The sequence below is a fragment of the Peromyscus leucopus genome, chromosome 22 (genome assembly GCF_004664715.2).
Source record: "Peromyscus leucopus breed LL Stock chromosome 22, UCI_PerLeu_2.1, whole genome shotgun sequence".
NCBI lineage: Eukaryota > Metazoa > Chordata > Mammalia > Rodentia > Cricetidae > Peromyscus > Peromyscus leucopus.
Window position 1 is genome coordinate 7,796,998 of NC_051081.1, and position 25,050 is coordinate 7,822,047.

General features: G+C 48.0%; 1 protein-coding gene and 1 pseudogene across 2 annotated transcripts; both read left to right on the forward strand.

Moving 5' to 3' along the window:
- Positions 1-1,656: 1,656 nt before the first annotated feature.
- LOC114680859 (cytochrome P450 4F5) lies at positions 1,657-14,881 on the forward strand. 2 transcript variants are annotated; one of them, XM_028854023.1, is made up of 13 exons: positions 1,657-1,765; positions 2,086-2,284; positions 4,746-4,890; positions 7,046-7,099; positions 7,187-7,314; positions 8,800-8,921; positions 10,131-10,401; positions 10,725-10,791; positions 10,990-11,119; positions 13,351-13,484; positions 13,596-13,660; positions 13,796-13,878; positions 14,092-14,881. In XM_028854023.1, exons 2-13 carry the CDS (start codon positions 2,087-2,089, stop codon positions 14,267-14,269), a joined length of 1,575 nt encoding a protein of 524 aa, XP_028709856.1. In that variant the 5' UTR covers positions 1,657-1,765; position 2,086; the 3' UTR covers positions 14,270-14,881. The 2 variants fall into 2 exon arrangements, with proteins under 2 accessions (XP_028709856.1, XP_037053810.1); XM_037197915.1 differs by having other exon boundaries at positions 13,351-13,471; positions 14,092-14,184.
- Positions 14,882-14,982: 101 nt separating this feature from the next.
- Positions 14,983-17,199, forward strand: LOC114680861 (annotated as a pseudogene).
- The last annotated feature ends 7,851 nt before the right edge of the window (positions 17,200-25,050 follow it).

Sequence of the window (25,050 nt, forward strand, 5' to 3'; positions counted from 1 at the left end):
ACAATGGTTTCCTCTGCTCTCAACACTGGCAGCATTCTGAGGGCCCGTACTTCTGAAAGAGAAGTTGGTTGGGACACAGTGGTAGAGAAAGCAGTCAAGAGTTTAATCAGAGCAAGGAAGGAAGCAAGAATATACTCCTTGAAAAAGAGCCATCCAGATCTAGAGAGGTGGTTCAGTGGTTAGAGCACTGATTATTGTTCCAGAAGAGCCAGGTTCAATTCCCAGCACCCACATGGTGGCTCAAGACTCTCTGTAACTCCATTCCTAGGGGATCTGACACCCCTTTCTCTGGAAATCTTCTGGAATCAGGCATGCATGTGGTACATAGACATATATGTAGACAAAACACATAAGTCAAGTAAATAAAATAAAATAAAAGGTGAAAAGGTCAGGTCAAGTTGAATAGCCATGGTCTCAGCCTTGACAAGTGTGGGCCTTATACTGCTGTATTCCCTGTATGGTCCTTAGTGTCCTTCCTCGTGTTTCCTCCAGTGTGGACTTGAAAAGGTGAGTGTTTCCCTCAGATGTCTGTTTCACCCAGAATTCAGTGCTATGCTTAGCTGTGTAACTGCAAGAATTCGCGTGTGCTTTTAAGCACTTTTAGTGAAGTTGAAAAGTTCACTGGGGGGAGGGGAAGAACACTGTGACAAATCCCCTGGGGAGGAAGTCACAAGTTGCTTTATTCTGATCTCCCTATCATGGACTATTAGCCTCCATTGCCCTTCATTGTTTTGGGGGTCCTGAGCTGACACATCTGGATTTGTCCACCGTCCCTTATCATTCTGTATCAATGCCAACCAACTTCCCTTTTCAGGACTTTGAGCTTGCTTTTGTCTGCCAACCTTTGAGCTGGTCCACCTATTCTTTATGCCTTGGCTTTGGGGGCCTATTGGTTCCTCCTATTTGCCTAACAAATGGGGAGCATGACCATGGGTTCAGTGACTGCTAAGTCCAAGACACGGCAATGTAGGACAGTTGCTGGACAGCATATGCCACTCTTAAGAGCAATGCCCCATTTGACGCTGGGAAGGCAATGAGTTCCGGGCTTGCTCTTCCTGGCCTGACCGCCTCAGCTCGTAGCCTCTCTCGGTCTCACTCCTCTCCTCCACACTTGCACGCTGGACTGTGGCTCTTCAGCCTCTGGCTGTGTTTTCCCAGGTAGGACTTTCATCTCCTCAGTCTGGCCATGGCTGGATTCTCTTTAGTTTGTAATTCTTTTTTCCACCCAGGGGCTGGGCTGCTAAAGGATAGGACTTAACTCCGCCAGACTTAGCATCTGGTGAGCAGAGGCATTTCAGAGCCAGCCTTGCACTTCTGCAGTGAGACATTCTGCATGCTGCATCCCCACCAGCTGGATGTGCAGGAAACCTGGGGAGACGCTCTGCGACTGTCCTGTCCTGAACCGGGCAGCTGTACTCCGCCTTCATCATCTAGTCTGCAGACCGCTGGCCTTGGAAGGGCAAGGGTAGCTGTAAATTTGATGGCTCAGAGTCACCTTTGGCCTTGACTCAGAAGAGCTGCACCCTAAAGATGCCCTGCCTGTGTGTGTGTGTCTGTCGCCTTGAGTTCTCATCTGCACTCCAGCTAGTTTTGGCTTGCTGCCCGGGCAGGAAGGAAGTGGCTGAGCTTGGGAGGAATTGATTGGTTCAGCCTAGCTGCAGCCCAGCCTCCTACACAGCTCCCGGCAGTTAAGAAGCAGGGGATAAAAGCATTTCACAGAACGGGGAGAGAAAGTCTTGGGGGTACAGGCTGCCCCTGAAATAAGGTACGGGCCTGGGGTGTGAGGCAAGAGAGGGCCCTGATGCTGGTCAGGAAGAGCTTAACAGTGTTGGGGTGGCTTCGTGGAGCCTACTGGTATAAGTGACCCTAGGTTCTGGGTAACTGCCTGGGTCCAGTTGCTTGTGCCTGAGGCAGAGCTACTTCAGACTCTAACCAGCTCTTGTCTGTGTATCCCTTCCATCCTGTCTCTTCTCTCCCTCCCCGTCCTCGCTGTGCTCCCAGTCTCTGCCCTTGCTCAGGAATCCGGGAGTTTCCCCGTCTCTCTCCTGAGCCACAGAATCCCCCCGTTTTTTATCTGCTCTACAGGATGTTGCAGCTGAGTGTGTCTGGGCTGGTCCCGGACTTCGTGTTGGCTTCCCCGTGGCATCTTCTGCTGCTTGGAGCGGCTTCCTGGCTTTTGGCCAGAATTCTTGCCTGGACCTATTCATTCTGTGAGAACTGCTCCCGCCTCAGATGCTTCCCTCAGCCCCCCAAAAGGAACTGGTTTTTGGGTCATCTGGGCACGGTGAGTATGGCAGCATACAGGACTGGGGTATCGGGGTGGGTGTGTTCCCGAGGGGTCAGGAAAGGTCCGAGGCCGCGTGACGGTAGAGTGGCAAAGTGAGCCTCTCCGTCCCCCCCACACCAGCACATGTATTTGCCTTCCTGTCACACCTGTGCTCACAGGCCCTTTTCTTCTCCTTACCTGGCACCAACCCCACTCTGGGTCACAGTGTTCTCACCAGGGCTGAGGCTTCCTCTCGTTCTTGGATGCTTGTCCTGTTCGGTGGCTCCCATGGCGGGCAGCACAGAGCAGTGACATCCCTGGTGTATTCGGTTTTCACTGTTGGATTTGAGCCCATCCTGCAGCATGTCCATGGTCTTGCCCTGCCTGGCCCATCTCTCCTGATTTCAGATCAGCGTCCGCGCTCTCTGGGTTGCTACTGTAGGAGTCGCGGTGATTTCTTACCTTGCCCTGCAGGAGCTCTTGGGGAGTAGAAAAGAGACTACAGTTTCTCTTCCCTCCAATCCCTTGGCCCCTCCCCTTTCTCCGCTTGCCGCCTGTCCTGAAGATGCATTAGTGGGCTCCATTATCCAATCTCGGTAAAAACGGAACACTTTTTAACATTGGTAGTGATTATATGAATTACCTAGTATTTGTGCATGCTAGGCAACTAGTTTATTCCAGAGCCACACCACAGCACTTTCTCTCTGATCTCAGTCATAATGGCTACACTTCCTGGGGGTGGGGAGTTCCTACTCAGCACCCTCTCCAAACCCTGGGTCCCCTTGCTCCATGCTGCTCTTGCTCCCTATCGTAGAACCACAGTCGGGTTTCAGTGTCACTCCTAATATATATATATCCCCTCCAAAGCTGTTCACTCAAGTACTGCTTTCTCTCAACAGAGCCCTCTTCGCACCAACATTCTCATTTACCATCTCTCATCCAGCGTCCCCTCAGCATCTCCATCCCTCGTACATTCTAACTCATCAGTTTCCTGACAATCCCCCTTTCATCTCCACCTTAGTTCAGATTCCCATCAGGAGTCATGGTCTGAAGTTCTTGACAATTCAATTTTCCTTTAGACATTTGGAAAATTGTTGCTTTTGATGACTGCAGACTCCTATGTCTTCTATGTATTATCCATAGTGACGCTGTCCAGTCAGACAACATGTCAGCTCCCATCTGTATACCTCCAATATGCCTCTTTCTGCACTAGACCTAGTCTGCTTGCTCTGCCCTCTTCTTATGGACCACGAATCATCTTCATTGGTTGTCTCTTCCTGGTCTGCCTCTCGTCCCTGTCCCACTTGTGATTTCCAGGTCCCTGAGTCCTGGCTCGGTCTCATTCACTTCCTCACAGCTTTCTGGTCTGTTGACTTCTCCATCTTTCCCAGAAGCTCCAGTTTGGTCCAGGATTACATCCTCACTGGTCCCCCCTGAGTTCGCTGAGGTCCCTCGGGGTCCACTGCTGGGTCCTCCTTCCCCTGACCTTTCCCCATGGCTCCTTGCCACCCTCTCCCGTCTCCCCTCCTCTGTCTTCCTTAAAGTTGTCTTCTGACCTCAGGGTCCAGCTCCTAAGTTGGCCACCAGTTCCCTCCTTAGATGACTTCCAGGTTCACATCTCTCCTAATCTGGGAACCAAGATTTGGAAACCTCAACGATTCTTTGCTGCAAATCTAGGGAGAGCTGGTGTTAGTGGGCTCTGCTGGAGTTAGGGACAAGTGAGAGAGGGGGGTGGCATAGGATGATCTATGAGTGCACTCCTAACTGGAGTGGGGGATTCAAGGAATGAGAGAGGCAAGAGGAGGGAGAGATGATTTAGCCGTAGGGAAAAATGCCATAAGAAAAAGAGAGATACACATACATGGAGAGGGGGAGAGGGGGAGAGGAGGAGAGGGGGAGAGGGGCAGAGGGGGAGAGAGAGTGGAAATGAAGGAGACAAAAGAAGCAGAATTATGGTAAACACACACACATATTTAGACCTACCTCTCTATTTTCTTTTGCTACCAGTTACCTATCACATTTCTCAATGTCATATACCTATGTTAGTTATTTTATATCTGTCTATATATCTTCTATATAGCTATCAGCAGCCAATCTGTCTGTCTATCTATCTATCTATCTATCTATCTATCTATCTATCTATCTATCACCTTCAACCCCTCTATCAATTAGTTCATACCTCTATCACCTACTATTCAAAATATGTGTGTATGAATGTATCTTTCTATCCATTGATCCGTCAACTATCTATATCTAGGTCACAAAACAAAAAGGTGAGCGTGATGCATCAGAAAGAGGGATGCAGCTAGATGCACGGATCCAGGAAGGGACACCTGTAGTTGAACTCAGGTTGACTCATTCAGAGACACAGATGAATGACCCAAGTTCCCGGGGGGTTAGAGGGGTATGGCATGGTGGGCAGGGGGTGGGAGCATCTGAGACACCCTGCCTGGACTGCCTCAACATTCTCCCTCCACAGATCCAGAGCAACGAGGAAGGCATGCAGCTGGTGACTGAAATGGGCAAGACCTTCCGAGATGTCCACCTCTGTTGGCTGGGACCTGTCATCCCTGTGCTGAGGCTCGTTGACCCTGCATTTGTTGCCCCCCTGCTCCATGCCCCAGGTATCCCTTCTAGGATCCCAACACTTGGCCTCTCCTCTGTCTCTTGTCCAAGCCCTTCCCATCACTGGATTGACCAGGCTGAGCAACAGATGGGGCTGCTGCTGACAGTGAACCTGCTAAGTGAACTTGGGTTAGGTCCCTAGTCTCCCTTGTGGCTGAGATCTGCTTGAGTTGTGAGAGAGGGAAGTTCAGCCCAGTGTGATCTAAGCCAGGAAAGAGAACATATTGGCTTGGGATGTACTCAGAGGTGGAACACTTGTCTACCATGAACAAAGCCACATGCATGTGGAGGATAGTAGGGAATCTGAGCTGCTGTCCTTGGGACCTCACATACCTTTATTGAGACAGGCTCTCTCATTCACCTGGAGCTCTCCCATTAAGTTAGACTGTCTGACCAGGAAGCCCAGGGACCCTCCTGTCTCTAAAAATTACTTATTTTTAAGTAATTTATTTATTTTGAGGCACTGTATAGCCTTAGCTGGTCTGAATTCACTTTGTAGACCAGGATGGCCTTGAACTCACAGATTTACCTGCTTCTGTCTCCTGAGTGCTGGTATTAAAGGTGTGCGTGACCATGGTAGGCCTTTATTTTTTATTTTATTGTGTGAGTGTTTGCCTGCATGGATATGTGTGTACCACATGTATGCCGTGCCTCAGGGGCCATAAGAGGGTGTCAGATCCCTTGGAAGTAGAGTCAGGTGATTGTGAGCTGCCATGTGGGTGTTGAGAACTAAATCCAAGTCTTCTGCAAGAGCAGCCAGTGCTCACAACCACTGAGCCATCTCTCCAGCCCCAGGGATTGAATCTTTAAATTGTGCTTTATTTAGAAAGTTTGTGATCTGAGAAGACAATGAGTGAGTCCACAGCCTTAAAAATGACTTTGCATCTCCTCTGCATGCAGCAAAAGCAGCCAGACCTTCCAGAGTTCAGTTCCAGTCCTCTGATTCAAGGCTGCTTTCATTGTCATAGTCTGTATTTCTCCTTTATTATCAATTCTCTGTGCTCCTGGGTTCACACATTCCTAAAGATATTGAGTTTGATGAAGCTCTGTGGTGTGTGTCTCACATTCTTCTTGGTATTCTCCATAATCACTTCAGAGCTGCAAACTATTAGCAATGTGTTCGTCTTGCACTATTTACAATGTGTACGTGCAGATTCCTTTCACAATATGGAGTGCAAATGGTTCTGTATGGTATAGTGCTTTTTTTTTTAACTTCCCTTCTGTCCCCAATGACATTCAATAGCATTCTTGCAAGAAGGGTACCTCCTAGGTGAACAGTTGAGGTTGGGGAAGCATGTAACATTGCGTGAACTCCTCACCACCTCCCATGTTCAATGAGTCTTGGCTGCCCCAGCCACCTTCGATAGGAGGGACCCCAAGCTGGAGATGATTTGGGACAAAGATGGTATGCAGAGTGCTGTGGGGACTGTCCACTAGAGTCCAGATGGGTCAGCTGTGTCTGGTTGGCTCTGGGGCTGCTTGATGGCTGGAGAGGGCAGAGGCAACTCTTCCCAGTGGGCATGCACGTGGCTCTGAGAATAGAGTTGCCCTTATTCTGAACAGTTAATGCTTAGTGTGGCATAGAGGAGAGAACTAGAGGGGTCTGGGAACTATCCAGGTCACATTTAGGACTCGAAAGGGACCATATTTCAATGCCAATCTGGGATTATCTGGAGGGCACAATTAGGTGATGCCAGACTGTTACACACCCATGATGTGTCATGTCAGGGAATACCATGTGTGTTGTGTTTAAGGCAGGTCATGATAACATGTGTGCCTGTCATATATAGCAGGATGTGTTAGGACATGTCAGAGAGCTGCAATTGACAGTGTGTCCTAGGTCTTTGCAGAGACCTGTAGAGTGCTGTGATGCACTCAGATGTGGAAGACATAGTGGACCATGTAGCAGCCATGTGAAGGCATGCTGGGACATGCTTGTTTCCTGCCAGGCTGAACTTTGCTCTCTCTGCTGCTGCAGACTGGTCTGGTCTTGTCTCACCTCCTTCCTCTTCCCTGCTGTCTTTGTCCTGGTTCCTTTCCTACCTCCCTGTGTTTGGAGGGGAAGTGGGCATCCCTGGGGTTGGGAGTCCCCACCCCTCCCAAAGTCCACCTTTCACCCTCCCCATGGCCCCTGATTGTCCTCTTTCACGGCAGCTTTGGTGGCCCCCAAGGACATGACTTTCTTAGGCTTCCTGAAGCCCTGGCTGGGTAAGTACATCAAGGTGAGGGTCGGGGGACACCTTGGGGGTTAGAGGAAGGTTCCACCTTTGCTCACTGCAGTGGCTTCCCTCCCAGGGGACGGGCTCTTCCTGAGTTCTGGTGACAAATGGAGCCGCCACCGACGCCTGCTGACACCCGCCTTCCACTTTGACATCCTGAAGCCCTATGTGAAGATTTTTAACAAGAGTGTGAACATCATGCACGTGAGTTCCTCAGACTCAGGGTCCCACGTAGATACTTGCAGAACAGGGAGTGGCTTTGGATAGATGTAATCTGATCATGTGTTTCTGCTGCGTGGTCTTGGGGACATCAGTTTTCATCTCCAAGCCTCAGTTTCTCCATCTTTAAAAAAAGAGTAACAGTCTGTACTGAAAAGGTGATCAGGATGACACCATGGGGTGGTGCTCTTAGCACATAGATGAGGCTCCTAGCAGACCAGTACCTACTCTCCTTCACAGAGGCCCTGGAGAGTTAATCTGGTTAACGCTGACTATGGATGTAGCTCTCTCTGTGTGGGATACTAGGTTAGACTACATTGCCCCTAAGCTGGCCATGGTGATGCACTTCTTCATCCCAGCCCAGGGAGACTGAGGAAGAAAGATTGTGAATTACAGGCCAGTCCAAGCTACATTAACAACAAGACCTTGTCTCAAAAAACTAAGGTCCTGCTGGGCAGTGGTGGCATATTCCTCTAATCCCAGCACTCGGGAGGCAGGTGGATCTCTGTGAGTTCGAGGCCAGCCTGGTCTACAAAGGGAGTTCCAGGAAAGGTGCAAAGCTACACAGAGAAACCCTGTCTTGAAAAAAAAAATAAACCCACAAAACAAAACAAACAAACAAACAAACAAACAAAAAACCAAACCAAACCAAACCAAACCAACCAACCAACCAACCAACCAACCAACCAACCAACCAACCAAACAAACAAACAAAAACCCCCAAAACAAAACAAAACAAAAAACAACTAAGGTCCTTCTGGGAGAAGTTGGTTGGATAGTGGGGTGATTAGGGTCAAAACTCACTTACATATGAAACTAAAAGTATTGTGTAGAGCTGAGTTCATTCTGGGATTTCAAGCATGGAAAATACTGGTTCCATAAGAGAAAAAGCAGAAACTTTACATGAGCTCTTTGCAAAGGCAGAGAATGGAGGACTTAACGAAACTGGGGCCGTTCTATAGCCAACTAAAATTATGTTAGTGAGGCTGATAACCACAGCTAACATTTAATGAGCACCTTCTGGCTATAAAACATGATGCCAATTCTGCCATTTATGTTGAGTGATGTAATTTCCATATTGCTATGAGGCAGAGGTAAGGATGACTGTTATATTATGGATGATGAAACCAAAGGTCAGAGAGGTCAGTATTCTCCAGGTTAAAAAAATAAGAGGGCATGAATGGTAGAGCAGGCACTGGAGTGTATTTTACTGGGTAATCAAACCTGTCAACCTAATTGTGGCTGGAGGCTTGACAAGCAGGACCTAGACGAAGGCAGCAAGCGGACCAGGCGCACGGAAGGTCGAGTTAGATGCGGGTGACCTAAGGGCTTTACTTGTGGCAGTGCCGTCTTCTGCTCCCGCCAGAGGCAGCTTTTCTCTGAGGTCAGGTGCCTGCTCTAGAGTTTAGGGTTGGGAAGGGGCTCAAGGATCAAAGGCTCGGCCCCATGTCTGTCCCTTTCTCTGGTCAGGACAAGTGGAAGCGCCTATGCTTGGAGGGCAGTGCACGTCTGGAAATGTTTGAGAACTTCAGCCTCATGACCTTGGACAGTCTGCAGAAATGCCTCTTTGGCTTTGACAGCAACTGTCAAGAGTGAGTCCCTGTCCCAGCCTTGGAACATGGGCCTTGTACCAAGGAAGGAGGTTGGGGATGGAGGACGGCCTCCAGGGAGTAGAGGAGACTCTACAGGAGTTAGGTCAAAAGCGGCAGTGATGGTCAGGGAAAGAAAGTGAGTGGTCCTTCCAAGGAGGCAGAATACTTTGCATAAAGGCAAGGAGCTGTAGACAGGCAGCAGGTGAAAGAGGCAGTTCAGAAGGACAATCTTCGACAGGACGCTGAAGGGTATGTTACAGTTTTGTGGTAAAATATCTCAAATGAAACAAGCTAAGAGGGAAATATAGTTTCTCCCCTGGTTTCATTCCATCATGGTGGGGGAATGACAGGTTCCCACCACGATGGCGCAGAAGTACAGGGAGACCCTGTCTGTGTCAGCAAGCTTCCTCCTCCTCCCCTTCTCATCCATGTGACCCCATCCAGTGCGAAGAAGCAGTCCATATTCAGTGCAAGTTTTACATGCTCGTTTAATTCGATCTGGAGACAAAACACCATCTCTGACATACACAGAAATATCCTTTATTAATCTTGGGTGCAATATAGATTCTCAAAGTTAATCATTACAGAGCATTAGACAGCCCACACATCTTTTCTTCTTCTCTTCTATCCCCTCTCCTTTTTCTTGACCTCATCTCAGTCTGTAGTTAGCCCGGGATGGAACTCACTGTGCAGATGAAATTGGATTGAGCTTCTGATGCTCCTGCATCCACCTCCTGTGTGTTGGGATCATAGCCAGGAGCCAGCATTTCCAGCTGGTGGCCAGATCTTAAAGATGTTGTCTAGCCAGAAGGGTGTGAACTCCATCCTGAGTTTCCCAGGTCATAAGAGAAGGTTCTGTACAGCAGGAAGTCCTAGTCACAGTGAGCTTTAGGCACCCTAATCAATAGAGGAGCTTCATAGAGATACAGGGTGCAAGGAACCAGGAGAGGAGTGTCTGAGCCTGGGCAGAGTCACCAGAAACCAAAGGAGAAGAGCAGGAGCAGATGCTGGGTGAACTAGAGGAGGAAATGATGTTTACTTATGCCCTGGATTCCTGGGTCAGGAGCTACTTGTAGATAGTAGGAAACAGAATTTGTGCTTTATGGATGCCTTTTTCAGGATGGACCCTGGTCCTTGGACTCTCTGGCTGGAGCTTCTCTGGGGTTTTGTGTGTGCTAAGTTGCTTCCTCTCTCTGGCCTGACCTGCAGGTCTCCCAGTGAATACATTGCTGCCATCTTGGAGCTCAGCTCCCTCATTGTAAAAAGGTCCCAGAAGCTCCTCCTGTTTGTGGACTTCTTTTACTACCTCACTGCTGATGGGCGGCGCTTCCGCAAGGCCTGTGACCTGGTGCACAACTTCACAGATGCTGTCATCAGGGAGAGACGCCGCACCCTCAGTAGCCAGGGTGTTGATGAATTCATGAAGACCAAGGCTAAGTCCAAGACTTTGGATTTCATCGATGTGCTCTTGATGGCCAAGGTGGGCTTATGTGAGATCTGGGTTACAGGAATGTCAATGTTCAGTATATAGATTGTATATATAGATTGAAGAGGCTAGACTTGACCAGGAGGGTACTGAAGAGTTACAAATGGTGTTTATGAGAACTAGGCACAGGACAGAGATACATGTTAGAGGGTACTCTTTTGAAGGCTGCATTAAAAGACTAAACAGTGGGCAGAACACCAAGGAAGAAATGGAGGCAGGCTCTGGAGAGGAGGTGTCTTGTGTATACTGTGTGTATCAGAACCTGTCTCATACCACCTCAGGCATGGAATGAGTTGAGGGTCCTGTTTTGTCTTCAGGATGAACATGGAAAGGAGCTGTCAGATGAGGACATCCGTGCAGAGGCTGACACCTTCATGTTTGGAGGTGAGGGCCCCTGTGTGAGACTCCAGAGGTAGAGGTCTATCAATCCCATGTAGGTATTGTGGGGAACCTAGAACCCTTCCGTTCTTTCCATCTATCCATCCCTTCCCCATCCTCTGGGGACCTCACTCTCTGGCTACTTTACTCCATTGTGCTGAAACAGTCCAGAGACCCAAGCCTGCCTTTCTGTCTGTCCTTCAGGCCATGACACCACAGCCAGTGCACTCTCCTGGATCCTGTACAACCTGGCGAGACACCCGGAATACCAGGAGCGCTGCCGGCAGGAGGTGCAGGAGCTGCTGAGGGACCGAGAGCCTGAGGAGATTGAATGGTGAGCTCAGGTCCATGTGGTCTCTGTTGCTGTTATAGCTGTTGGTCACCATGCATGGTGCCACTTCTGAGATTTTGATACAGGGTCTGTCTCTGCAACCAAGACTGACTTACAGCATCCTAACACCTTTGTATTTAGGGATTCCATTCCCAGTTTCAACATTTTTTCATTTGGTTGATTGCATCACACACACCATGGTAGGGTTCATTACAGCCCTTTTCAAACCCAATCTGTTTTCTTGAGTCCCTTCCTCTCATCTTGTGAATTTCCTTTGGCTGTTGTACCATTCTTCTGTTTGTAGTTCATGGACACCTCTTTTTCAACCCTTGAGAAATCCCATGCTGTATCTTGGTCTGCTTTTCAGTAATATTTTGTTCATTGAAAATACCAAGTGAAAAAAAAAAAAGGATTTTCTATATTCTTACCATAAAGAAATGACAAATCTTTGGGACAATGGACATACTCATTAACTTATAGTTTTAGTGTTCCTGATGCATTGAGAGACTCTACCCTGTATTTGGAGGGGCCGATTCTTGTTTTGTTTTTAGATAGGGTTACACTGTGTAACCCTGGCTGGCCTGGAACTCACTGTGTGGATCAGGTTGGTCTCGAACTCACAGGGATCCACCAGGCTCTGCCTCCTGAGTGCTGGAATTAAAGGCGTGCGCCACCATCGCCTGGCAAAAGCTTACTACAGTTTTATAATAGGTTTCAGTGACTGGTAGGTTGGTTCTATCTTTTATTTTTAAATTGACTTGTTTCTGCATGAACTTTAGCTCTTCTAACTGGAATAAAGTTGTTGAGTGAGGATGTAGTTAATGGTGGACACTTACCTATCATTCAAGGCTCTGTGAAATCTAGTCCTCAGAAAGGATTTCCAGGTTCTCAAATACAGGTCCTCATTCTCTCCTCTCTCTCTCTCTCTCTCTCTCTCTCTCTCTCTCTCTCTCTCTCTCTCTCTCTGCACTCATGCTCATGCAAGCAACTCTAACTTCATCAGGTCACAAACAGAAAAGATGTCGAAGTAGAAGGGAGACTGGTTAGGAGGTCAAAGGTCGTTCAGCAAGGGAGGGAGGGGGACGAGAGAGTACTGTAGGATGAGTATGATCAATATACATTACATACTTGTCTGAAAATATAAAAATGCATCTTTAGGGACTGGAGAGATGGCTCAGCGGTTAAGAGCACTGATTGCTCTTCCAGAGGACCTGAGTTCAATTCCCAGCAACCACATGGTGGCTCACAACTATCTGTAATGAGATCTGGTGCCCTCTTGCGGCCTGCAGGGATACACACAGACAGAACACTGTATACATAATAAATAAATAAATCTTTAAAAAAATGCATCTTTAGAAGACAAAAACTAAAGATTTATTGGATAGTACTGAAAATTAATACAGAAAGGACTATCTGGGTGGTGGTGATGGCATATGACTTTAATCCCACCATTTGGGAGGCAAAGGCAGGCAGATCTCTGAGTTCAAGGCTAGTCTGGTCTATAGAGCAAATTCCAAGACAGTTAGGGCTACACCTAGAAACCCTGTCTCGAAAAACTAAGAGAGAGAGAGAGAGAGAGAGAGAGAGAGAGAGAGAGAGAGCGAGTGAGCGAGGAACTGACAACTGTATGGGGATGGGTCATTTCTCCCATCACCACGCTCCTAGAATTATTCAGTTAAATAACCTTATAGGCCTTTAAGGATCTTTATTTCTGCTTCTGTTATTTCATTATATAATTTCTTTCTGATGTGAGGTCTCCTGTAGCTCAGATTGTCCATTTATTTATTCCTGATCTTCCACCCTCCATTTTCTTGAGTATCACATCCAGGTCATGGTATAAAAAAATTTTTAAAGCTTTTGCATTGCAAATTTATTAAATGGTTTAAGGATCGATTTGGAAGGGTGTACTTTAATTATAAATATTTCAGTTTTTTTTCTGGTGTTTCGTGGTGGGGGGAGGGGCACTAATCTTTGATCCAGAGCTGTAGATCAAAGATCTTAGTTGACCCCTGTGACCTCAAAACTTGGGAAATAGAATGGGAGGTATCAGGAGTTCAAGGTTGTTCTTAGTAGCTAGAGGCAAACAAAGGGACCGGCAAACTTCTTGGCTGCATCTGGAATACAGTTTGTTACAGAACTAAGGTTGAGAGGGAAGTGGTTAGAATCCAACCGCATGCCAGTGAGGCTGAGCAGGGCTGTTTTCCCTCCTGGATAATTGTGTGGTGGTTCCCTAGGGATGACCTGGCTCAGCTGCCCTTCCTGACCATGTGCATCAAGGAGAGTCTGCGGCTGCATCCTCCGGCCCCAGACCTTCTTCGCCGCTGCACCCAGGACATTGTGCTACCCGATGGCAAGGTCATCCCCAAAGGTGCCTCAGAGTCATGGGTGAGGGGAGGTGCAGAGGGGAGGCCCCTGAGTATGATGGTGGGCCCCAGGGGCAGCTCAGATATGATACTGACTGGATGTTCGTGCCCAACAGGGAGCATCTGTATCATCAGCGTCTTTGGTATTCATCACAATCCTTCAGTCTGGTCAGACCCTGAGGTGGGGGCTCCTCCTGGCATTTTTGGTTCCTGGGGAGGGGTTCGGCCTTAACTTGGAAACAAGAAGCTGTCACTCCTCTCCGTGTTTGCCTTTTCTGGGGCTGGCTGGTTGTGTTTAATTTTGCCTTTCCTCCAGGTCTACGACCCCTTCCGCTTTGACCCAGAAAACCCTCAGAAGAGGTCACCTCTGGCTTTTATTCCCTTCTCCGCGGGGCCCAGGTGAGGCCAGAGAGTTTATGGTAACAGGCTGTCAGTGGGAACAGGGGAATAGGGATGGTTGGGTTCTTTCCAACCTTGGCTCGGGGTATGTGCAAAAGTCTGCAGAGTCTGGGGTTGGAAGGTGAGGGGCTGACCAATTGCGGCGAGACCGCGTCAAAGTATGTCCCTATGGTGCCTGGCTGGGTTCCATCTCCTCACCCCGCCCTCCCGCAGGAACTGCATAGGACAGACTTTCGCCATGAGCGAGATGAAGGTGGCGCTGGCGCTCACCCTGCTGCGCTTCCGCGTCCTGCCGGACCACAAGGAGCCGCGCCGGAAGCCGGAGCTGATCCTGCGCGCAGAGGGCGGGCTGTGGCTGCGGGTGGAGCCGCTGAGTACGGGTGCACAGTGACCCCCCAACATCTGGCCTGGGACCACCCCCACCCACCCGCCTACCGAACGAACTCTGTGGATCCCAGAATAAGCCGAGCCCCATTGTTCGCCAGCAGGGGGCGCAGAAGGCCAACAGAACCAGCTGTGATCTGGGCGGGATGAGGCGGGGCTGCTGTTTTTGAGCCAAAGAACCTTACTGTTTGCTAGCCATGCAAGGCTCCCATGCTGATGACAATTCTTTTCCTGCACAAGTTTGCACTTCATCCTGTAAGAGCTTCTGAGCTTTCTGAGGGAGAGTAAGAGAGGGAGCAGAGTTTCAGGCCCGCTTGAGACTCCTAGGCATTGAAGCAAAGCCTTAATCACATTGTTTCCATTTTCTTCTACTTCATCCTGCTCCTCGTCTGTTTCATTATATTTGAAGGTATCCTCCAGTTTTTGTCTTCTTAGTGACGCACTTACAGGAGTTGGCTGCTACACTACACCTAGAGGGATATTTATAATGTTTGAGTAAAGTGATTTTTCAGAAAAGGGAAATCCTGGCGCCCCTGAGAAGCATGTTAAATGGCATTCAAGGCTTGTGATGCCTAAGATCACTAAGGCAGCTTAAAATATATGAAATCACTCTTCCGGATCCTTCGTTTTACTTTTGTCCTGGGCGATGTTCATCGAGAATCCCACTGACTTTACAAGAATCTAATGTTTCCTTTCTCACAGCACTTCTGGGCTTTGATTCCTCCTCCCCCTCATCATGAGTCCATTAAAACTGTCAGTTGGGCATGGGGATATGTACCTGAAATCCCAGTACGTAGGAGGGTGAGACAGAGGATCATGAGTTGGAGAATATCTTGGAATACATAGAAAGTTTGGGACCAGCCTGGCGACATAATAAAACTATGTCTCCAAAAATAAAAATTAAACCAAGCCCTGAAAGAGTGCAGACAGGCTGCTTGCTGGATTGCTGGTCCAGAGGGTTGTTGCACACTCAGATGGCAGTCAACCTGACCATCCCTGGCCTCATGCTGGCCTCTGCAAGGACAACCTGCCCATCGGCTCCGTCACTCCCAACCAGGCAGACAGGGAGTACTTCACCACCCTCTGCCTGTTGGCCTCGGTGCCTGACCCTCAGGTCTCCATCCTCAACCTGCGAAGCAAGGCTATAAGGCCTATTACCCCCGAGGTAATTCCAGACAGAATACTCAGCATTGTGAGACTTACATGGACACCTCATCCTCTCTGGGTTCCTCACCACACACCTTGGTGCTGGTAAGAGGTGGGGTGCAAGGCGGGGGGGGGGTACGGAGAAGGGGAGGGCTGTGCATCGGCTCTGACTGCTTTGATGGTGAGGTAGCCCGAGGGCTGCCTAGCAGTAGTACTGAGACACACGGCAGCACCGTGACATCCAACCAGACAGCCTTCCGGTCTAGACCCTGGCCTACCTCTGCCTTGGCTGTGCCGAGGACCCTACCAACCTAGATGGCAATGTCATCGAATATGTCCTCAACGTTGTACCCAACCTACCCAATGCTTTGGAGCACGGTGGCAAGTTTACTTGCATCAGATTTGCTGGGGTCAGAACCTTTCCCTGTTCCTCCTGGAGCCCCACCGACCTCACTGATGAAGTGGCTCTATGAAGTGTGGCGTCTTGATGCCTGTCAGGTACCAGCTGCTCAGCGACTGTCACTGTAGCCTATCTGGCGCAAAAGATGAACCTGTCTCTCTTGCTAGCAAGAGGAAAAAGTCCAACATTGTATCCACCTTCAGCTTCATGGGGCAGCTGCTGGACTTTGGGCAGACACTGGGACTCAGCAGCCATGCCACAGCCAAGCACCCAGTGAACAGCTCTACCTCTCCACACTCACCAGCCACAACCTGTTTCTGATCAACACCTTTGAGTTCACATGAAGCCTGATGTACCAGTGGGTTCAGCACCAGGGTCTCTGAGGCGTCCCTCCACAGGGCCTGGTGTGTGCAGAGGCATGGGGGTGGTTCCTAGCCTGTTGCCCACCCCCAAGAACCCACAGATGTCACTTCTGTCCAGAGAACCAGGCTAATCAGTGGCTGAGTCCCTTGCCGGCCTTTGGGCCAGGGCCACAGTGCCCCCCGGTGCCTGAGTGAAGCTTGTGTGGTGGGATACAGCTTTGCATTCCCAGCGCTTTCCCTCACCCTCACTGGCTTTGCTGTAGGTGCTACTCCTGGCCCCTTGTCCTGATTCCCACATGCCCTGGTCTATGTTGCCCACGCCTTCTATCTGCAGGCAACTTACACTCCTTGCATGGCAGGGCGGTGGCAGGTGGGGAAGGACAGGCCAGTGGAGGGAGTGTGAGACCTTGCCTGCCACTCTAGCACCCACAGCACAAAGCCTCGGGTTCCATAACGCTCCTCCATTTTATTCCTTCTCCATCTCAGTTCTCACCAGGCACCACCAGGCCTGGGATGGGAAAGGGAAATGCTTGGGTCCCTAATGGAGCTCCCATTGGCAGTGGGCAGTGAAAGAGGCCATGGAAACTGTCTTCTGGTGGAAGCTCCACCAGACACCCTGACACCCAAATACCCAAAGAGTCTGGGATGTTCAGATGGAAGCTCCACCTCACCCCTCCCTCATCTTTCTCTCCCCAAACCCTGCCCTGTCTCAAGCCCACCAAACACTGCTCCTCCCCCAGAGATGCTCAAGACCACGCCCACAGGGTATTTAAACTGCACCCCAGAAGACAGACAAGTGGTTTTTCAGTCTCTTTTCCCTGCCTCCTCTCTGGGGGCTGGAAAATCACCCTGGACCATTTTACCCATTAAACTGGGGCTTTTTCTTAATTTGGTTTGATTTGGTCTGATTTGGATTGCTGCTGTATTGGCGGAGAGGCCTATTGGAGTGCAGAAACTTTTCAAATTGTGCTCACATCTTACCTCACAGGGATGGTTTGGTATTCAGGGATTCTTTAGAATAGCAGAATAAAACCTTGCTATAGTTGAGACAAAAAGAAAACAAACAAACAAATGAAAACCACAAACAAACCATGTTGTACATTCTCTCTCTCTCTCTCTCTCTCTCTCTCTCATTAAAAGCAAACAAACAAACAAATCTGGAAAGACATATCTGAGTATAAATAAGTATACACCAGAGCGTATGCCAGTTTTGCTTTCTAATTTTATGAAGGAAAATTAGCAATTCTACACACACATACACACACACACAGGCATCTGGAACTAGCAATAGGAATTTGTTTATATTGTAAATAAACATTATTGTTGTTCAAAAAAGAAATGGATTCAGAGGAAGAGTGTAATTCATATTTTAAGAAGATTTGCTTATGGCCGGGCAGTGGTGGCACACTTGGGTGGCATACTTAACCCCCAGCACTTGGGAGGCAGAGGCAGGCAGATCTCTGTGAGTTTGAGGCCAGCCTGGTCTACAGAGTGAGTTCCAAGAAAGGCTCCAAAGCTACACAGACACAGACACACAGACAAACACACACACATACAGAGAGAGGAGAGAGAGAGAGAGAGAGAGAGAGAGAGAGAGAGAGAGAGAGAGAGAGAGAGAGAGAGAGAGAGAGAGAGTTGATTGTTTGGTGCTTATGTGTGCATGTGTCTAGAAGTCAGAGGACAACTTGAAGGACCTCTGTGGGTTCCTGGAATGAACTCCGCTCATCAGGCTTTGCAGCAGGTGCTTTTACTTGCTGAGACATCTCTCCAACCCCTCATGTTCAACTTATCTCTAGATTTTTGTTCTCATTTTTAGTGCCTTTGTAATTTTGTTTCTTGAAGTTGGAATGCAGGACCTTGCAGAGTCTAATCAGTGCTTCACCACTGAGCTAGTCCCTCAGGTGACTCTAATTTCCTACTGTCTTTTCATGTCATTTATTCACTGAAAGATTGGAAAATCATTCAGGTTTCATGGTGGCTGTAAAACAGCTAGAACTTAACACAAATGACTTAGCTCATTGTAGTGGTATTTGCTCCATGCATGATCTTGGGCTATACGGCCCAAAGGAGGCGGTGCTTCTTGCCATCGTACCTGACATCTTAAAAGGAAAGGGAGAAGGGTCATGAGGTCCCTGCTCCCTACTTGGTGCTTCCTGGTGTGATCAACCTGTCAAGTGGATTTGCTCCTGATCGGATCAGAGGACGACTTCAGCTGTCTAATCAGTTCTGTATTCATGAGTATATTTCCTCCATTTATATCCTAATAAACTCCCTAATACTCCTTAAGCAGACTCCCATGGATTTCTCCCATTATCCAGTGCCCAACCACGCGGATCAGAGCCCCATGTGCATTTACTGGGGCTACTCACGTGACCAAATCCTAATCCCACAGGTGGCTGCTGGTGAGTTTCTCTGCACTGTAGAGCCCCCACACAGCCCAAACCCCACAGGAGCTGCCTGACCCCTGCTCAGGTGACTGCCGGCATGCCGCGGCCGTGTGGGGAGCCAGTAGCCCAGGCGGCTCACGCAGCCGCGGTTCCTGTAACCACTGCCAGAAACATGCGCATTCAGTGGTGGATAGAGCACCGTGTCAGAGAGAAAGGTGCCTGCGCTAGGTGCCTTTCTAGTCCTGTGCTTGTAGTGGCTGGATCGGGTCCCGCCCCGAAGAGACGGCCAGCAGGCTGTTCCTTTACTTTTAAAATTGTTTGGTATAGCTGCTGCAAATTCCATGTTTGAAACTCCTATCGCCGCTGCCGCCATTGCCATTCCGTGCACAGCCGCTGCCATTGTTGGGTGTATTACCTCATCTGTCGTGATCCCGACAGCTCTGCCCAGTACTCATGGGTAGGGGTTGCCCGGGTTAGTGTTTGATTCCCAGGAGCCCCTTCAGGGAGCGGAGTCAGTTCACACCAGACCTGTTTTGGCACTACACCTTCGACACCTACTGGCAAAACATTGATACTTCATCCAAAAATCATCCAACGAACCAGCCATTTGCTCAACCTGGTCAATTACATCTGGAACAGCTGGACACTTAGAACAATCTCTTGAGGATCTTATTTGAGGCAAACTACTTGATAACTTTACCCCTTAAACAGCTATAAATAAATAAATAAATAAATAAATAAATAATAAATAAATAAATAAAATTTTGTTTGCAGATTTTAAGTCTCATACAATGGCTGATATTATAATCACTCAGGAATTCAAAAACTTGTTTGTTTATACTATGGAAGAAATTTTACAAGACATATATGACATTCCTGGGACATATACAATTGTCACCATAATGGTGATTAGCATAGTAATTCATATCATATCATTCTCATATCACAAGAGCTGCCTGGTGTGGGACAGAAGAAAGCCAGTAATCTAGGGACCATTGTTGTCAAGATTCTATTTCTCTCCATGCTTATTCTTGATTTCTCAGAATCCTTTCTCACATGTCTTGTCATCTTAAGATTCAAACTTTCCATCTTGATATTAATAATGTTCAAGTTTTCAGCCGTGAAAAATAAATCTTTCCAATAGCAATCTCTGAAGTCTCCAGAAGGAAGATGTAACCCTGCAACAATGACTCTACCCAATCCATAACGATGCCATTGAACCAAGAAACACTACTCAGTGATCAACTTTGTACTGCAAACTCTTCAGGACAGTTCCAAGATGAGATGGTCCATCATATTACATTTCTAGCCAGAACCTCGGATAACCTTACCCATTATTCTGAGACTGGCTACAAACATTGTAACTAGTCCTATTGAGACTTAACCATTTGGCTTTCTTTTCTTTTCTCTTCTTTTCTTTTCTTTCTTTCTTTCTTTCTCTCTCTCTCTTTCTTTCTTTCTTTCTTTCTTCCTTCCTTCCTTTTTTTTTTTTCTTCTTGGTTTTTCAAGACAGGGTTTCTCTGTGTAGCTTAGCTTTGTGCCTTTCCTGGATCTCTCTCTGTAGACCAGGCTGGCCTGGAACTCAATAAGATCCGCCTGGCTCTGCCTCCTGAGTGCTGGGATTAAAGGCATGCGCCACCACCGCCTGGCCTCATTTGGCTTTCTTGCAGGACTCCACAGAGATACCATCGCCCCCTAAACAGCAGGAAACAATTTTAAGAAAACAATGCCCCCTCTCCCAAAAGTTTTCATTTTCTCAGGGTTATGGATAAGTTGTTATAGGGTATGTGGGGGAGAGGACAATAAAACTTAGACTCAGGATTCTTTTTTGGAAAAGAAGAAAGGAGAATGGATAGGTATAGGATGTTAAGGTAGATTATTGTATCTACTAGTAAACTAATTTAGCAAACTATCAGCCTTAGATAATTTGCATTGATATGGATTCTTGTATATTGATACAAATGTAAACTATTTTTCTACCCCTATTTAAGATAATTTGTATATTGATATAAATTCAAAACAATAATTGTCATATTGCATACATGTTCATATATTTCATATATTAATACAAATGTAAAATTATATTTGTCATACTGTATGTATGTCTTACCTCTGTTTAGGATATTTTGTATATTGAGACATGTTTAGGCTATTGTTATCATATTGCACTATACACTTCTACCTCTGTTTAAGATATTTTGTATATTGCCACAATTTTGAGGTCATTGTCCTTATACTGTACGTCTGTTTACAGATTGCTTACCCTGTTAATGTGAATCCATAGTCCTTAGATTATTTTGGTAGAGAAGACTTACAGATTAATAGTCACCCATGAGTGTCATATCCATAGTTATGTTAGTTAGGTTTTCCAGAGTTACATAAACTTATGTCAGATGGATAGGTAATCTTCAAACACTTCATAGACCTAGAGAATATGCCATTTAAATGTTTTGATAACTTAGAATTCTGTTGACATGAGACATGATTGCTCCTGGCAGCACTGATCTGATCCCGAGAGAATGTTGGGCTTCTAAGACACTCCATTTGGAAGTTTGTCTTCTTCTTGGTACAAAATGGCCTGCTGGCAAAGAACTGCCCTTGCCTCGACTGCTGATGTATGTGCCGAGATCCTGAACGGAGGTTGGCTCATCTGCAACCTCCCATTTTCCATCTGCCTGGCCGCTGGATCGCTCAGGGCAACACTGGCTGTTTAGATTTGTGAGTTCTCCCTTCACCAGCCAGTGTAAACAGTTCCCTGGACCCATGGGAACAACTGTCGATCATCCAGCATCCTTCTGGTGTCTTTGGGACTAGGGGTACCCCTGTCCACGATCTTTATCAGCTACTGTCAGCCCCCACCGCTGGCTACACCCTCAGCCATTCCCCACAACTGTGGTCTGAGATATTGTTCTTGTTCATTTCTCGTCTGTCGACCCTGGTCCTCAGGCTACATTGCCCCAGCCCTTATTCCTTTGCTCCACCAAGCACTGACTGACTCGTGCCACTCATCAGTCTTCGCTTGATCTCAAGGACGCCTGAGATATTTAGCCACTGGATCTTCTTTATTTTATTTTATTTCATTTTACTTTTCTCTCTGCTGCAGCCATGGGGAACAAGGCTTCCGATCTCATTAGCCCCACATCTCCTCTGGGGTGCCTTTGGAAACCCTCAAACCTCTCAGCTTAATGCCTTACTTAAAGACTTCTAAGACTATCTGCCTCTGCACTAAAAAATGGCCCAAGTATCCCTTAGATAACAATAAAAAAATGGCCACCTTATGGCTCAGTGGACCCCGGTATTTTACGAGAATTATCTAACTTCTGTCCGCAAACAGGCAAATAGAAAGTTACCTCATATCCCAGCCTTTTCCATCTCAGCTCCAAACCCTCTCTCCTTGATTCCTGTTCACCTGCCCACATGCTCCTAGCTGTGCCACCCGAACCAGAGGAGCCCCGCACTACTACTCTAGACCCAGCTAATGAACGCCCGCCTTTCCGACCTCCTGCTCCTGCTCCTCCAGTGACTGCTTCTTTGGCTCCTCCAACTCCTTCCTCCTCTCAGCCTCTTCTTCCTCTCCAATATCGGGCCACTCCAACAGCTCGACTTTGGCTCCTACTTTTACTCATCCTGCTCACGTTCTTGAGCTGCTAAGGAACTCCACCCCAGTCAGTTCAACCTGACAGCCATTCTCCCTTTGCAAGAGGTAGCAGGATGGATAGACTGGTTAACGTACATGTCCTTTTCTCACTGGCAGAACTTTCTCGGATAGAGAAAAAACTGGGTTCTTATATGTCTAGTTCTATTTCCTTTATTAAAAAATTCCAATATATTACTCAATCCTATCGTTTCACCTTTCATGATATATACATGATCCTTGCTAATAGCCTACTTCCTGAGGAGCTCAGATGGGTTTGGGAACAGGCTAGAATACATGCAGATGAGGTCCACCAGACTAATGCAGCCCATCCTCCCAGAGCAGAAGCAGTTCCTGATCGGGACCCACGATGGGATTATAATACCCCAGGTGGCTCTCTAGATAGGGATTGCTTTATGACCTGCCTTCTCGCAGGCCTTTGTAAGGCTGCCCTCAAACAAGTAAACTATGAAAAGCTAAAGAACATAAGTCAGGATGAGGAAGAGAATCTGTCTCTATTTCTAAAACGACTTACAAAGGCTGTCTTACAATATACTAATCTAGATCCTGAGAGCCCAGAGGGCAAACAGTTCTTGATGACCCATTTCGTCTCTCAGAGCTGCCCCGACATTAGGGCCAAACTTAAGCATCTGGAGAGAGGGCCTCTGGCCCCACATGCAGAAGTCTTAGTGCTGGCTTTTAAGGTGCACCTTGGGAGAGATGAGAAATCCTGTAAACAAGACTGCCAAATGCTGGCACAGGCCATCTGACCAGCTGCCTGAAGGCCCCCAGGTCCCTGTTTTAAATGTGGTCGAGAAGGCCATTGGGCCTTGTACCTGCTCTGTCCCACATGGGCCACCTGGGCCTTGTCCAAAGTGCCACCAACAGGGACACTGGTCAGTTGACTGACCTCGTGGACCTCGTGGCATGGGGACATCAAATGCAGACCACCCTCCAGCCGATTTTGGCAATGGATGATTGAAATGCCCATGTTCTGACCCAACAACAGTCATCTCCCAAGGGGAACCTGGGGTAGCCATTACAGTATCAGTGTGATCCATTTCCTTCCTTTTGGACACTGTGGCCACTTACTCAGTCCTGAGGGAGTTTTGGGGTCTCACCTCTCCTCTTCATCTCCCTATTGTCATGGTAAGGGAGGGTAGTCCTTACCTACCTCATCAGACCCTACCACTTAATTGTATTTTCAGAGGTATCCCTCTTCCCCCACATATTTTTGGCCATGCCAACCTGCCCTGTGCCCCTAATGGGAAGAAAATTTTTTTTAGCTAAGGTAGGAGCTTCTATTTCATTTGCTTCCCCCATTCACCTGACCCCAGACTCTCCAGCAGCTCCTCTCCTCCTCCTAGCCACCCAGCCTACTAGCTCTAACACGTCATTTCCCTTGCCAGCCTCTCAGGTGGACCCCCAAGTCTGGAACTCTCAAAACCCTTCTGTTGCTAGGCACCATTCCCCTATTGTTATCCAGTGGCAGGACCCTCCCTGGTACATCACCCAAGCTCAGTACCCTCTCTCACTCCGGAGGCATAGGGGACTTAAGCCTATCCTCTCTGACCTTCTCAGAACAAAGCAACTTCACCCAATGTCTTCTCCTTTTAACACCCCCATTCTTGCAGTTAAGAAGTCTAATGAAACCTACTGCCTGGTTCAAGACCTCCAGCTCATTAACTCTGCAGTGGTCCCCCTCCATCCTGTGGTGCCTAACCCTCACACACTTCTTCCCACTATCCCTTCAGGAACATCCCATTTCTCAGTTCTCGACCTCAAGGATGCTTTCTTTTCTATTTCTCTCAGCCCTCAGTCTCAAACTATCTTTGACTTCACCTGGACTGACCCTGACACTCACCGGTCCACACAGCTGACCTGGACTGTTTTGCCACAGGGATTCAGGGACAGCTCACACCTATTTGGTTAGGCCCTGGCCTCTGACTTGCTCTCTTTGACCCTCCCTGGCTCTAAACTCATACAGTGTGTAGATGACATTCTACTCTGTAGCCCATCATTACAAGTTAGCCAAACTAACACCTCTGCTCTCCTAAACTTCTTATCCAGGGGTTACAGGGTCTCACCTTCCAAGGTTCAGCTGTCCACTCCCCAGGTCACCTATTTGGGTCTAACCATTACCCCACCCACAAGGGTATTACTGTAGATAGAAAGCATCCAATCCAGTCTCTTGCAGTCCCCTCTACTAAACAGGAGATTCTATCCTTTCTGGGAATAGCTGGCTTCTTACAGTCCTGGGTTCCATCTTTTCTCTCATTGCTCGCCCCTTATATGAGGCAGTTCTGGGCTCCCCACATGAACCCCTCCTTCACCCTGTTACTAAACCATTCCAGAAGCTCCGACAGGCTCTGCTCCAGGCCCCAGCGCAGCACCTCCCGGATACAATTTGTCCCTTCTCCCTCTATGTAACAGAAAGAGAAGGATTTGCCCTTGGAGCCCTAGGGCACCAGCTGGGACCCTCCTTTGCACCTGTAGCCTATCTGTCAAAGAAACCAGACCTCACCACTCAGGCTGGGCACCTTGCATCCATGTCTTAGCAGCTGCTGAGCTCCTTATTCATGAATCAAAAAGTTAACATTTGGGTCACCCACCACCATCTTCTCCCCCCACAGCCTGTCCCATCTCTTAACTTACAAAGGCTTACAAACTTTACCTCCTTCTCCAGTTCTTTCTCTCTAAGTGGCATTACTGGAAGATGCAACACTTACTTTCCAGACTTGCCCACCCCTTAATATTTCAAGCCTCCTTCCTCAACCTAATGCGGACTATTCTCCATCTCATTCCTGCACTGAAACCCTAGAGGAACTATTGCCCCATCCTTCACACATACAGGAGGGC

What these genes read in the sequence shown, in the direction of transcription:
- LOC114680859 (XM_028854023.1), top strand. Translation starts at nt 2,087, where the DNA reads ATGTTGCAGCTGAGTGTGTCTGGGCTGGTCCCGGACTTCGTGTTGGCT. An exon ending in AGAGTGTGAACATCATGCAC is followed by an intron (nt 7,315 to 8,799) that starts GTGAGTTCCTCA and finishes TTCTCTGGTCAG; the next exon opens with GACAAGTGGAAGCGCCTATG. An exon ending in TGGCAAGGTCATCCCCAAAG is followed by an intron (nt 13,485 to 13,595) that starts GTGCCTCAGAGT and finishes CGTGCCCAACAG; the next exon opens with GGAGCATCTGTATCATCAGC.